Source organism: Gopherus flavomarginatus, chromosome 12, assembly GCF_025201925.1.
Source record: "Gopherus flavomarginatus isolate rGopFla2 chromosome 12, rGopFla2.mat.asm, whole genome shotgun sequence".
NCBI classification, from domain to species: Eukaryota; Metazoa; Chordata; order Testudines; family Testudinidae; genus Gopherus; species Gopherus flavomarginatus.
Window position 1 is genome coordinate 2732078 of NC_066628.1, and position 13396 is coordinate 2745473.

Below are 13396 nucleotides of genomic sequence, written 5' to 3' on the forward strand. Positions count from 1 at the left end.
GTGGTTGTAGCTGGGGTAGTGTAGTTGCGGTGGGTGGTTGTGTCTGTGTGTAGCTAGTTTGTGGGTGTGTGGCTGGGTTGTGTGTGTGTAGCTGGCATGTAGATGGGGCATGTCTGTGTGTGTGTGTGTAACTGGAGGAGTGTAGCTGGTGTGTGTGTAGCTGTGTTGTGTTTGTGTGTGTTTACACCTAGTTCCCTTGCATTGCCATCGCTCTCTGACTCACTAACTGGCTGCCTATTTTTATACCCCTCGGCGATCATGTGTCCTGCCCCCCTTTGCAGCTGTCCCTGGCACCAGGCCCCTGCCACACCCATGTGTGTGTGTGTGTGTTTGTGCCAAAGTATATATATATAACGGCACAGATCACAACCCGACTGACTCTCCTCCGACTGCCCAGCCCAAGGACTGTCTGATCTTCCACCCCCTCGACGACCATGGGCAAAGTCCTCCTTCTGTGCCTGGCCGCGCTGAGCTTTGTCGGGATCGGTAAGCCCCAGCCCCGCCCCACACAAATCCCCCCCCAACTCCCTCTCCTCCCCTAGGAAAATCTCCCCGTTGCTGCCGTCTTTGCCAGGTTCCCTTCTGAGCCCTGGGGGAAAATTTTGCCACTCAACAAACCAAACTGGGGGGGGAGGTGGCAGGGAAGTGGCTCTGAACAGTGCTGTTTGGAAGTGGGGGGGGGCCCTTCCCCCCTTTGGGCCTGCGGTTCAACCCCCTAAGTGTCCCCCCAGCTATAGGGCTCAGAGGGGCTCATGGGTTTTAGGGATTACACCTCCGCTCTCTGGCTGCAGATTGGTGAAGATTCACCCCACTGCTGCCACCAATCTGGAGCTGGGAGTAGCCCACTCCCATGCCTTTCCTGTTAGCCCCCAAGTCTGCCCACTTCCCAGCCCCCCTCGTCAGCAGATGGTCCCTCAAACTCATGGTTTTTCTTTAGGCCCCGGGATGTGACCAGAACCCCCTGCCCCGCCCCCCCCATTTTCTGGGGGAAACTGCACCCATTTTCTATTGCCCCCTAATTTTCCCCCCAGGTCATGCCCCACCCAACAGACTCACCCGCATCCCCGATTAAACCTGCCTTTAAAAACTGTCCCACCTGCCCAGATGTTGCATTCCCAGGAGGGGGAGTTTAGTAGGATGGGGGGGAGCAGGCTGGGAGCCAGGACTCCTGGGTTCTCTCCCTGGCTCTAGGAGGGGAGTGGGGTCTAGTGGTTAGAGCGGGGGGGGGGGACTGGGAGCCTGAGTTCTCTCCCTGGCTCTAGCAGTGGGGGGGGGTGTAGTGGTTAGACCAGGGAGGGGAGGGGGCTGGGAGCCAGGACTCCTGGGTTCTCTCCCAGCTCTGGGAGGGGAGTGGGGTCTAGTGATTAGAGCAGGGGGGCTGGAAGCCAGGACTCCTGGGTTCTTTTCCAGCAGACAACTCCCTTTCTTCAAACTACAGTTTGGAAATAGGTCCGGGGGGCTGTTTTCCCTCTTCCTCCCCAGTCCAGGGGACACACGAAGCTCTGCTCCTCGGATCAGCGCCAGCCCGGCTCTCCCCCTCCCCACCATTTCCCGGCCAAGGGGGCGGCTGGGAGATGTCTCACCCTCGGCCCGGCTCAGGCAGGGCGCTGGCCGGAGCTGGGGGGACCCAGAGCCCAGTGGGCAAGGGAATTGCCGTGCAGCGGCCACACACCCGCCTGACACACGGGGAAGGCATTTGGATTTGGTTTGGCCTTGAGTCTAATTTTCCAGGCTGGGTTGTTTTTTCCCGTGGTTTGAAATCTCGCTTGCCAAAACACACCCAGCTTCTCACGGGTGTGTTTTGTGTGCTGTTGTCCTTGTTCGTGCAGCTGGCTTTGTGCTGTGTGAGCTGCCCCGGTTCTTTGCGGCGTGTCTCCATGGGTTTGTGTGTGTGTCGTCGTGTTTGGCGAGCCTGTGTTTGTGCCTCATTTGTGTTTGTGTGCCCTTGTGTTTGATTTTGCGGGCCCATGTTTGTGTTATGTGGGTGTGGCCTTCTCGTCGTGTTTTTGTGGGTGTTTGTGGTTGGTTTACAGCCATGTATTTTGTGTGTTTGTGTCATGTCTCGGATGTCTGTTGTGTGTACCTGTGTCCAGGGACGGTGCAAGGAAGTCCACCTTGTGCACCCCCCAGCCCTGCAGCAGCTTCCCGCCCCCCGGCCCTGAATTGTGCCCCCCGCCCCTGCAGCAGCTCCCCGGCCCGAGGAGCCCGGCGGTACCTCCCCACCCCAGCTCACCTCTGCTCCGCGTCCTCTCCAAGCAGGACTGCGCAGTGGAACCCCTGGGCTGGCGGCTGCTGGACGTGGCGCTCTGACCCAGGGGACCCCTGGGCTGGCGGCTGCGAACCAGGGCCGCCCAAAGGATTCCAGGGGCCTGGGGTCTTCGGCGGCGGGGGGCCCTTCTGCTCCGGGACCCACCGCCGAAGTGTCCCGGAGACCCGCCATGGGGCCCCCCTGCAGCCGAATTGATGCTGAAGCGGGACCAGCTGCGAAGTGCAGCCGAGTCTTCGGCGGTAATTCGGTGGCGGAGGGCCCCCGCCGCAGTTCTCCGGGGCACTTCGGTGACTGGTCCCGGAGCGGAAGGACCCCCCGCCGCCGAATTACCGCTGAAGACTGGGCTGCATGTCGGCAGCGGGTCCCACTTTGGCGGTAATTCACCAGCGGGGGGTCCTTCTGCCCCAGAGCAGAAGGACCCCCCGCCGGCGAAGACCGGGAGCAGAAGAAGCTCCGGGGGCCCAGGCCCCATGAGAGTTTTCCGGGGCTCCCGGAGCAAGTGAAGGACCCTGCTCCAGGGTCCCCGAAAAACTCTCGTGGGGGCCTCTGTGGACACAAATTGCCCCTCGTGCCCCCCCCGGGCGGCCCTGCGGCGCACTGACCCAGAGGACACCCTGGGCTGCCCGTTGCCGATTCCGCCAGCAGCTCAGACTCCCTCTCCATCCCAGCTGCAGCGGCCGCTCAACCACTTAAAAAAAATTGGGGGGGAGCTGCTTTTTGGCACCCCCAAATCTTGGCGCCCTAGGCAACCGCCTAGTCCGCCTAAATGGTTGCACCGGCCCTGACTGTGTCTCTTCCAATGTTGTGTGTGTGTGCATGCACGCATCGCTTTGTAAGGCTAGCCTGGTGTTTGTGTGGTGTGCAGCATTGCACTTGGGTGTTTGTATCTATACAACTGTGTTGTTGTGCATCTCAGTGTTTTTGTGTAACCCCTGTGTGTTGGGTGAAAATCATTGGAGTACCAAGGTCAGGATACATGTGAATTCCAGAATCGAGCTGTTTTTAAAGGGGCAGGGCTAAATATAAAAGTGTCATCATCCATCCCACTTCTGCCACCAATGCTAGTAAATCTGATCATTACGCCCTCCCCGAAAGCCCCAAAAGGAGACAGACTTGGTCTCACCCTTCCTCTCTCTGTTCCCAGGAGCGGCCCTGAAGTGCCTGAAATGCGACTTCACCGTATTTGGCATCCCCTGCCACACCACCACCGTCACCTGCCTGGACAACCAGCTCTGTGCCACCATCCGGGGCCGCGCAGGTAACGCCCCTCCCTCCTCACCAGCCCCCTCTTCCGTTTCTCTCGTGTCCCCTCGTTCTCCAGCCCTCTGCATTTCTCTCTATCGCCTTCCCTCATTTTCTCTCCCTCTCCATTTGTTGCTTTCTCATTCCCCCTTTCTCGCTCTCTGCCCCCAGCCGGCCACAAGCTGATCATGAAGAAGAACTGCGTTGACAAGGGGAAATGCCAAACCAACGACACCTCGTCCTTCGCCGGCATCACCTACAGCACCTCCTACGAGTGCTGCGAGGGCGAATTCTGCAACTCGGCCGCGGGCGCCGGGGCCCAGCTCTCCCTGGCCGCAGGGCTGGCCATGCTGGGGGCCTGGCTCGCCCGGGGCCTCTAATCCCTTCTCCGCAAGCCGGGGGGAAGAGGAAATCATTTTTGTTGGGGGGGCAAAAAAAATCCAGCCTGACCTTGCTTTTAAATAGCCCCGCCCCTTTTCTTCTTAAAGGGGCGCTTGTCAGCCAGAGGTGAGACCCGATCTTTGGCCTTTTCTTGGTCGTCTTCGATCATTATAACCCAGGGACGAGGGGGCAAGACCCTCGGGGTCTGTCCAGAGAAGGAAAATGGGATCCCCCATTCTTTCGTGGTGCCCCCCCCCGAACTTTTTCACTCATTGGTTCTGTTTCTTTTTGTCAAGTCTCATGCTTGGTCTGATAAGCTACCCGTTGCTGCAGTCTCCAGCCCCCAAACCCACCCCACTGCCATTTTTGTACACCCCACCCCCCCAAAAAAAAGACAGGCGAGCAGCTGATTTTCCCACCTGTCCTCGCCGGCTCCCGATGACACAGGACTGTCAATGAGGGAGCCGTGGCCTGCGGACAAATGCACCTTTAAGAACAGGGCGCTGCGGCATCGTCCCCTGCCTTGAGCCCCCTCGCCACAGCTGCCAATGCTCCGTTGGTGGCAGCGCTGGGATCCGCGGGGGCTGCAGCTGGGGTCCGACGCTCTGGCTCCAGCTGTCCAGGCCTCTGCATTTCTCCCTCTGCCTCCTCCCCTCCACAAACATCTGGCTCCAATTGTTGCCATTGGCCACACCTCTCATGCTCACTGGCACTACAGACATCTGGCGCCAGATGTTCACTGCCTTCTGCGCCAGCCCCGCCCGCACCTGGGGGAAGCACTTCTGTTCCCCAGCTTTGCCCACACCTGGCCCCATGTCTTCGCCCCGCTGCAGGGCTGGCATCGGGGCAATGATCACCCGGAAGGCGCTGGGGGTGGGGGGGCTCTGCTCTTCGTCCCAATGCCCACGGAGGTTGGGCAGGCGCTGGGGGGCGGGAGTGTTGTATTCACCCCACACGCGGGCACAGTAGCTTGGTGCTGCCCCCTGCTGGTGCAGGCAGGATCAGCGCCTCGGCTTTCTCTGCTCATGTCTTCCTGAAACGCGTCCAGAATAAATCCTGTCTCGGCTCCGATCGCCCGGCAGTTGTGATTTTCTTCCCGACCCACAGCCCCCTGCTACCCCGGTCCTGCCCCCTCAATGCTCTGCCGGTGTCCCTCACTCCTGACCCGCAGCCCCCTGCTACCCTGGTCCTGTCCCCCCACAGCTCTGCTGGTGCCCCTCACTCCTGACTCGCAGCCTCTGCTACCCCGTTCCTGTCCCCCCACAGCTCTGCTGGTGCCCCTCACTCCCAACTCGCAGCCCCTGCTACTCTGCTCCTGTCCCCCCACAGCTCCGCTGGTGCCCCTCACTCCTGACTCGCAGCCCCTGCTACCCCGGTCCTGTCCCCCCACAGCTCTGCTGGTGCCCCTCACTCCTGACTCGCAGCCTCTGCTACCCCGCTCCTGTCCCCCCACAGCTCTGCTGGTGCCCCTCACTCCTGACCCGCAGCACCCTGCTACCCTGGTCCTGTCCCCGCACAGCTCTGCTGGTGCCCCTCACTCCTGACTCGCAGCCCCTGCTACCCCGGTCCTGTCCCCCCACAGCTCTGCTGGTGCCCCTCACTCCCGACCTGCAGCCCCTGCTACCCCGGTCCTGCCCCCCTATCGCCCTGCTGGTGCCCCTCACTCCTAACCTCCAGTCCCTGCTACCCCAGCCCTGCCCCCACAGCTCTGCTGGTGCCCCTCACTCCTGACCTGCAGCCCCTGCTACCCCAGTTCTGTCCCCTCCAGCTCTGCCGGTGCCCCTCACTCCTGACCCGCAGCCCCTGCTACCCCAGTTCTGTCCCCTCCAGCTCTGCCGGTGCCCCTCACTCCCGACCCGCAGCCCCTGCTAGCCCAGCCCTGGGCTCCCCCCAGCTCTCTGAAATCCCCTGTGGGTCGGAGCTGGGCCCCACAAGGCTGCGGCTGGGCCAGTGACTCAGAGCTCGGTTGTTGTGTTGTTCTCACTGGGCGTGTGGCCGGGGGGAGCAGACAGTCCCCATGCTGCACACGGGTTAGCGCCCGGAGCCGGGCGTGAGCGGGCAGGCTGGGAGCTCGGCGGCAGGTGGGGCTGGGTGCCGGGGGTAAGTGTGGAGCCGGGCGCGGAGACGCTGTGTGCCTGCGTACCAGGGAGTTTGTGCTGTGTGTGCTGTGAAGTTGTGGACCAGGACACGGTGCAGCTGTGTTGTGTGTGGTGTGTATTTGTCCTCCTGAAACGTGTCCAGAATAAAGCCTGTCGTGGCGCCGATCGCCCCAGGTTGTGACTTTGTTCCCGACCCGCAGCCCCCTGGGGGGCTGGGCGCAGTGCAGGTGTGGGTGGGGGGGGTGTGCACAGGGTGTGCGTGCGGAGATGGCACGGTGCGGTTTTGTTGTGTTGCCACGTCCGTCACAGGTGCGGATGGGGTTTTGTCTGGGTGTAGCGGTGAAGTGTGTGTGTAATTGTGTTGTGTGTAGCTGGGTTTCTGTGCTAGGTTTGCTGCATAGTTATAAGTGGGGGGCTCGTTCTATTGTGTAAATGTGCATTTCTGTGTGCCTGTTGTGTGTGCATCTCTGTGTGTGTGAGATTCTCTGTGTGTGTGACTCTGTTGTTGTGTGTAACTTTGTGTCTGTGTGATTGTGTTGTGTTTCTTGCTCTCAGTGTAGCTACTTTTCTGTATGTCTATTGTAGTGTGTGTGTGTGATTGTATTATTATGGGGGTTCTCTGTGGGGGTGGGGGTGTGATTGTTATTGGGGGAGCGGTGTGTGTGTGTGTATGGTTGTGTTATTATGGGGGTTCTCTGTGGGGGGTGGTGGTGTGTGATTGTGTTATTTGGGGGGTTCTCTGTCGGTGTGTGTGGCGTGTGATTGTGTTATTGGGGGAGTTGTGTGTGTGTGTGGTGTGTGATTGTGTTATTGGGGGGTTTCTCTCTTGGTGTGTGTGGTGTGTGATTGCATTATTGGAGGAGCGGTGTGTGTGTGATTGTGTTGGGGGGTTTCTCTGTTGGTGTGTGTGGTGTGTGATTGTGTTATTGGGGGAGCGGTGTGTGTGTGTGTATGGTTGTGTTATTATGGGGGTTCTCTGTGGAGTTGTGTGTGTGTGATTGTGTTATTGGGGGAGTTGTGTGTGTGTGATTGTGTTATTGGGGGAGCAGTGTGTGTGGTGTGTGATTGTGTTATTGGGGGTTTCTCTGTTGGTGTGTGTGGTGTGTGATTGTGTTATTGGGGGAGTTGTGTGTGTGTGATTGTGTTATTGGGGGTTTCTCTGTTGGTGTGTGTGGTGTGTGATTGTGTTATTGGGGGAGTTGTGTGTGTGTGATTGTGTTATTGGGGGAGCGGTGTGTGTGGTGTGTGATTGTGTTATTGGGAGTTTCTCTATTAGTGTGTGTGGTGTGTGATTGTGTTATTGGGGGAGTTCTCTGTGTGTGTGTGTGATTGTGTTATTGGGGGTATCTCTGTTGGTGTGTGTGGTGTGTTATTGGGGGAGCGGTGTGTGTGTGATTGTGGGGTTCTGCCCCCAGGCTCTGTACTGGGCCCAGTTCTATTTAACATATTCATAAGCGATCTGGGACAAGGGGCAAACAGAGAGGTGCAAAATCTGCAGCTGACACAAAACCGCTTCAGATCGTGACGTCCCCGGCAGCCGGCGAAGAGCTACCAAGGGGCTCACAGAACTGGGGACTGGGCAACCAACTGGCAGGTGAAATTCAGTGTTGAGAAATGTGAAGTGACGCCCAGGGGAAAACACAATCCCAGCTGCACACACCCAATGGGGGGGCTGAACGAGCTGTTCCCTCTCCAGGACGATCCCGGCGTCACTGTGCCGGGGTCTCAGCCGCTCCGTGCGCAGCGGGGCCAGGAACACGAACAGCGCGTTGGGGATCATCAGGAAAGGGAGAGAGAGTAAGACAGAAAATCTCATGTTGCCTCTAGATAAATCCAGGGGACGCCCACACCTGGGTGCAGATGTGGCAGATGTGGCAGCCCCGTCGCCAAAACCATCGACTGGGATTGGAAAAGGGTCAGAAAAGGGCAACAGAACTGCTGCGGGGTCTGGGTCGGCTGCCGTATGGGGAGCGATTAATAAAACTTTTCAGCTGGGCAAAGAGACAGCTGGGGGGGGATAGGCTAGAGGTCTGTACAATCCTGCCGGGTGTGGAGACGGGGAATCAGGAAGGGTTGTTTACTCCTCACAACACAGGAACCAGGGGCCACCCAGTGAAATGAACAGGCAGCAGGTTGAAAACCAACACAAGAAAGTATTTTTTCACCCAACACAGTGTTAACCTGTGGGACTCCTCGCCAGAGGATGTTGTGAAGGCCAAGACTAGAACAGGGATCAAAGAGGAGCTGGACAGATTCCTGGAGGATGGGTCCATCGATGGCTAGTAGCCAGGCCGGGCAGGGATGATGGTCCCGGCCTCTGTTTGCCAGAAGCTGGGAATGGGCGACAGGGGGTGGGTCACTGGAGGATTCCCTGTTCTGTTCATTCCCTCTGGGGCACCTGGCACTGGCCACTGTCGGACACTGGGCTGGATGGACCTTTCGTCTGACCAGTCTGGCCGCTCTTATGTTCTTATGTTCTCTGTGGGTGTGTTTGTGCGGTGTGTGATTGTGTTATTATGGGGGTTTCACTGTGGGTGTGATTGTGTAATGGGTTGTGTGTGTGTGTGTGTGTGTGTGTGTCTGGTTTTCTGTGTGTGCAACTGTGTTATTGTGTCTGTGTCTGTTCCTGTGGGAGGGGGGGTCTGTGGGGATTATGTTATCGTGTGCATGTGTGTGGTTGTAATTGTGTCTGGTTTTCTCTGTGTGTATGAGATTGTGTCTGAGTGTGTGCATGCGGTTGTGGTTGGGTAAGTGGGCGGGTGTGGTTTTGGTAGGGAGTGTGCGTGTGTGTGGTTGTGTGTGTGCATTTGTGATCGCGTCGGGTTCTGTTTGTGTGGTTGTGATTGGATGTGTGTGGTTGTGTGTTCTCTCTCTCAGCCCCACACTCCTGTCACAAATGCTGCTCTGTTCTCTTTATTCTCCGCTCCAACCCCCACAACCGCCCAGTCCCCATCTGTCACCCCAGCCCCCACGGGGGTGGGGAAGGCGGGGAGCCGGACGCCTGGGTTCCTCTTCCAGCTCTTCTCCTTGGAAAGCCCCTAGTGGCCTCAGGGAGCCTCCGACCCCACCCTGCGGGGGGCGCTAGGTGTTGACACGCGGCTTGGCCCCGCCCGGACCCCGGCACAGGGCTCGAGGGGCGGCGGTCGCTCCACAGGGGCCAATGGGGCCATCACAACTGGGCAGGATCGGCGCCCCCTGCTGGGATGACAGGAGCCCACAGTCACCCCGGAAACGGGACTGGCTCAGTGGGGCAGGGAATGGGGCAGGGGCTGTCCGCTCTAGGGGGCGCCGGCTCCCACCCGGCCCCAGGGCAGTGACTGGCTGGTTCAGGGGGGGAGGGAGTGGGGCAGGGCCCTGTCCCCTCTAGGGGGCGCCGGCTCCCACCCGGCCCCAGGGCAGTGACTGGCTGGTTCAGGGGGGCAGGGAGTGGGGCAGGGGCCTGTCCCCTCTAGGGGGCGCCGGCTCCCACCTGGCCCCAGGGCAGTGACTGGCTGGTTCAGGGGGGCAGGGAGTGGGGCAGGGGCCTGTCCCCTCTATGGGCGCCGGCTCCCACCCGGCCCCAAGCAGGGACTGGCTGGCTCAGGGGGGCAGGGAATGGGGCAGGGGCCTGTCCCCCCCCAAGGGGGCGCGGCTCCCACCTGCGTATCCCAGCCCCACGTTCTCATACAGCGGCATCTGGGATTTGAGTCCGGGAGGCTCTGGAATAGGAGACAGGAGGGAAACCGCATGATAAGTGATGGGATCTCCTGGGGGTGGGGGGAGAGAAATCCCTCCCGCTCCTCCCCAGGCCCTTGAGTGAAGGCAGAACAGCCCTGCCCCCCACCCCACAGTGGGACAGGGCGAACGCTGGCTGCTGCCCCTCGCCCCAGTGGGCCCCACAGATCCTCAGTGGGGCACCTACCTGGCTGGGTGTGCGCAGGAAGGTCGCCCAGGTGTGACCTGCAGAGATGAAATTGGCGGACAAGTGAGCAGGAAGCCTCTCTTCTGAGCTTCAGCGATGGGACCCAGGAATCCTGGTGCCCACCTCCGCCCCGCTCTAACCACTAGCCCCCACTCCCCTCCCAGAGCCAGGCAGAGAATCCAGGAGTCCTGGTGCCCACCCCGCTCTAACCACTAGTCCCCACTCCCCTTCCAGAGCTGGGCAGAGAACCCAGGAGTACTGGCTCCCAGCCCCTCCCCGCACTCTCACCCACCATACCCCACTTCCCTCCCAGAGATGAGGAGAGAACCCAGGAGTCCTGGCTCCCAGCCCACCTGCTCTCACCCACCAGCCCCCACTTCCCTCCCCTCACCAGTACTTACCTCTGGGCCGGCCGCCCCCGCCACCACAGCGCCACCCCCAAGGCGAGGAGGAGCAGGAACTCCAGCGCTGCGCACACGGCCAGGGGGATCCAGGCGGAGCTACAGGAGGGGGGGTCCTTCACTGCTCCCATCGCCCGGGGAAAACACAAGGGGTGAGTGAGGAACAGAACCCAGGACTCCTGGCTCCCAGCCCCCCCTATTCTAACCACAAGACTCCAGTCCCTTCCCAGAGCTGGGGAGAGAACCCAGAAGTCCTAGCTCCTGGCCCCCCTGCTCTAACCACTAAAGCCCACTCCCCTCCCAGAGCTGGGGAGAGAACCCAGATGTCCTAGCTCCTGGCCCCCGTGCTCTAACCACTAAACCCCACTCCCTTCCCAGAGCTGGGAGAGAACCCAGGAGTCCTGGCTCCCAGCCTCTCCCCTCCCCCGCTCTAACCACTAGACACCCCTCTCCCCTACTCCTTGCCCAGAGAACCCCGGCGTCCTGGCCCCGTCCCTACCGGTGAGGTCAAAGGTGACTCGCATGCTGTTCAGCTCACACCTGACCCGTCTTTTCTTCCTGGCCCCCGGGTCGCTCCTGTTCCAGCAAGCCTGGAGCAGCGCCGCCCGCGAGCCCGAGAAGACGAGCTGCCAGCCCTGCCCGTCGGTGTCCTGCACCCACTGCCCGCCGGTGTCCTGCACCCGCTGCTCGCCGACCCACCATGTCACCGCCGGCAGCGCTTGCCGGTCCAAGATCATGCAGGAGACTTGGTGGCAGGTCATGTTGGCGGGGCTGGTCGTCAGCACCGTCTGGGTCTCTGCAGGGGACAGTTTGGCAATGGGGCACAGGGCCTGGCCCCAGGGCAGGGACTGGCTGTCTCAGGGGGGCAGGGAATGGGGCAAGGCCTGTCCCCTCTGGGGGGCGACAGGTCCCATCCGGCCCCAGGGCGGGGACTGGCTGGCTCAGGGGGGTGGGGAATGGGGCAGGGGCCTGTCCCCTCTGGGGGGCACCGGTTCCCACCCGGCCCCAGGGCAGGGACTGGCTGGCTCAGGGGGGTGGGGAATGGGGCAGGGGCCTGTCCCCTCTGGGGGCCGCCAGCCATGACCCACCTGTGACAACATTCAGCTGGTAGGTGTGGCGGGTGACTCCCTGCACCGAACACCAGTAGGTCCCCATGTCCCGTCCTCGGCCCCCTGCAGGTACAGGGAGTGGTTGGGGAACACGGAGAGCCGCTCCCCGGCCGCCTTCTTCAGGGGCTGATCTGCCACGCCCTGGAATAACAGCACTGACGAGGACCCAGGAACACCGGTATTGTAGGACCACGTCACTTCTTCCCTGCTCGAGAGAGGCTTGACCGGGCCACAAGAGAACACCTGGTCCTGCCCCTTCTGGACGTAGGCATCTGCGGGAGAGGGGAATTCACAGGGGTTAGATTTCCTGTCACTGAGATGCAGCTGACTCTGGGGTGGAGCAGCTGTTTATACAGGGACCCCTCACCAGGCGCTGAGATGCAGCTGACTCTGGAGTGGGGCAGCTCTTTACACAGGGACCCCTCACCAGGTGCTGAGATGCAGCTGCCTCTGGGGTGGGGCGGCTGTTTACACAGGGACCCCTCACCAGGCGCTGAGATGCAGCTGACTCTGGAGTGGGGCAGCTCTTTACACAGGGACCCCTCACCAGGTGCTGAGATGCAGCTGCCTCTGGGGTGGGGCAGCTGTTTACACAGGGACCCCTCACCAGGCGCTGAGATGCAGCCGCCTCTGGAGTGGACAATAAAAAGCAGGTTTTTACCTTCCTCCCTGGTGAGTCGCAGCTGGAGAAGGAGTAAGATCCAGACGGGGGTCATGATGCCCCGAACACTGGGGTCCTTCTGTGGGGAACCACCTTGGGGCTCTATCTCCAAGACCCAAGGAGGAAGAGACCGAAATAGAGCCGGACGTAGCTGTCTCTGGAGTGACTTGGGGGTTTGGTGGCCGGCTTATCAGAGACGCACAGCAGCAGCAGAGGGCGTGAGTTAGAGGGAAAGTGGAGTGCTGTGATCCACCCCAGAGGTGGCTGCACCTCAGCACCGGGGGAGGAAATCCCTGTATAAACAGCTACCCACCCCAGAGACGGTCGCATGTCAGCACGGCAAAATACTCACCGTGAACCCTCTTGGGAGCTAGAAAATTGGTGCCACCAATATGGCTGCCATGTTCTGGAGATTTCCGCCTGGCGACACCAAACTCCTGAACCCGAAGTTATTGAGTGGGCATGAGCCCAACAGAGCAACACCAATATGGCCACCAGATCTCAGTGATGCCAGCCTGGCTTAGCTCCAATATGGCGACACCAACATGGCCGCCCACATCCCCAAAGAGACGCTGAGTTGGCAGGAGACCCGTAATGGCTGACACATCCCAGAGAAACTAACTTGGCATAGCTCCAGTGTGGCGATACCAAGATGACCGACACATTCCAGAGACGCCATCTTGGCATAGCTCCAGTATGGTGATACCAAGATGGCCGACACATCGCAGAAACACCATCTTGGCATAGCTCCAGTGTAGCGATACCAAGATGGCCGACACATTCCAGAGACACCATCTTGGCATAGCTCCAGTGTGGTGACACCAAGATGGCCGACACATTCCAGAGACGCCATCTTGGCATCGCTCCAGTGTGGTGACACCAAGATGGCCGACACATTCCAGAGACGCCATCTTGGCATAGCTCCAGTGTGGTGACACCAAGATGGCCGACACATCGCAGAAACACCATCTTGGCATAGCTCCAGTGTGGTGATACCAAGATGGCCGACACATTCCAGAGACGCCATCTTGGCATAGCTCCAGTGTGGTGACACCAAGATGGCCGACACATTCCAGAGACGCCATCTTGGCATAGCTCCAGTGTAGCGATACCAAGATGACTGCCACATCATCAGCTCAGAGACGCCAAGTTGGCATAAGACCAATAATGGCCGACACATCCCAGAGACGCCATCTTGGCATAGCTCCAGTATGGTGATACCAAGATGGCCGACACATTCCAGAGACACCATCTTGGCATAGCTCCAGTGTGGTGATACCAAGATGGCCGACACATTCCAGAGACGCCATCTTGGCATCGCTCCAGTGTGGTG

General features: G+C 60.1%; 2 protein-coding genes across 2 annotated transcripts; one reads left to right on the plus strand and one right to left on the minus strand.

Annotated features, from left to right (window-relative positions):
- The first annotated feature begins 310 nt into the window (after positions 1-310).
- On the plus strand, positions 311-4963 carry LOC127032959 (sperm acrosome membrane-associated protein 4-like). The gene is made up of 3 exons (XM_050920633.1): positions 311-486; positions 3414-3527; positions 3683-4963. The coding sequence occupies exons 1-3, from the start codon at positions 435-437 to the stop codon at positions 3889-3891; spliced, it is 375 nt and encodes a 124-aa protein (XP_050776590.1). The 5' UTR covers positions 311-434; the 3' UTR covers positions 3892-4963.
- Positions 4964-8888: 3925 nt separating this feature from the next.
- Positions 8889-12252, minus strand: LY6G6F (lymphocyte antigen 6 family member G6F). The gene is given in 8 exon segments (XM_050920630.1): positions 8889-9189; positions 9630-9689; positions 9893-9930; positions 10294-10417; positions 10793-11089; positions 11382-11453; positions 11456-11674; positions 12064-12252. Coding segments are annotated over 8 exon segments (894 nt in total). The 5' UTR covers positions 12119-12252; the 3' UTR covers positions 8889-9160.
- Between the last annotated feature and the right edge of the window lie 1144 nt (positions 12253-13396).

Coding starts and splice junctions, on each gene's coding strand:
- LOC127032959 (XM_050920633.1), top strand. CDS start 435: ATGGGCAAAGTCCTCCTTCTGTGCCTGGCCGCGCTGAGCTTTGTCGGG. Junction 487..3,413: donor GCTGAGCTTTGTCGGGATCG/GTAAGCCCCAGC, acceptor CTCTGTTCCCAG/GAGCGGCCCTGAAGTGCCTG. Junction 3,528..3,682: donor CACCATCCGGGGCCGCGCAG/GTAACGCCCCTC, acceptor CTCTGCCCCCAG/CCGGCCACAAGCTGATCATG.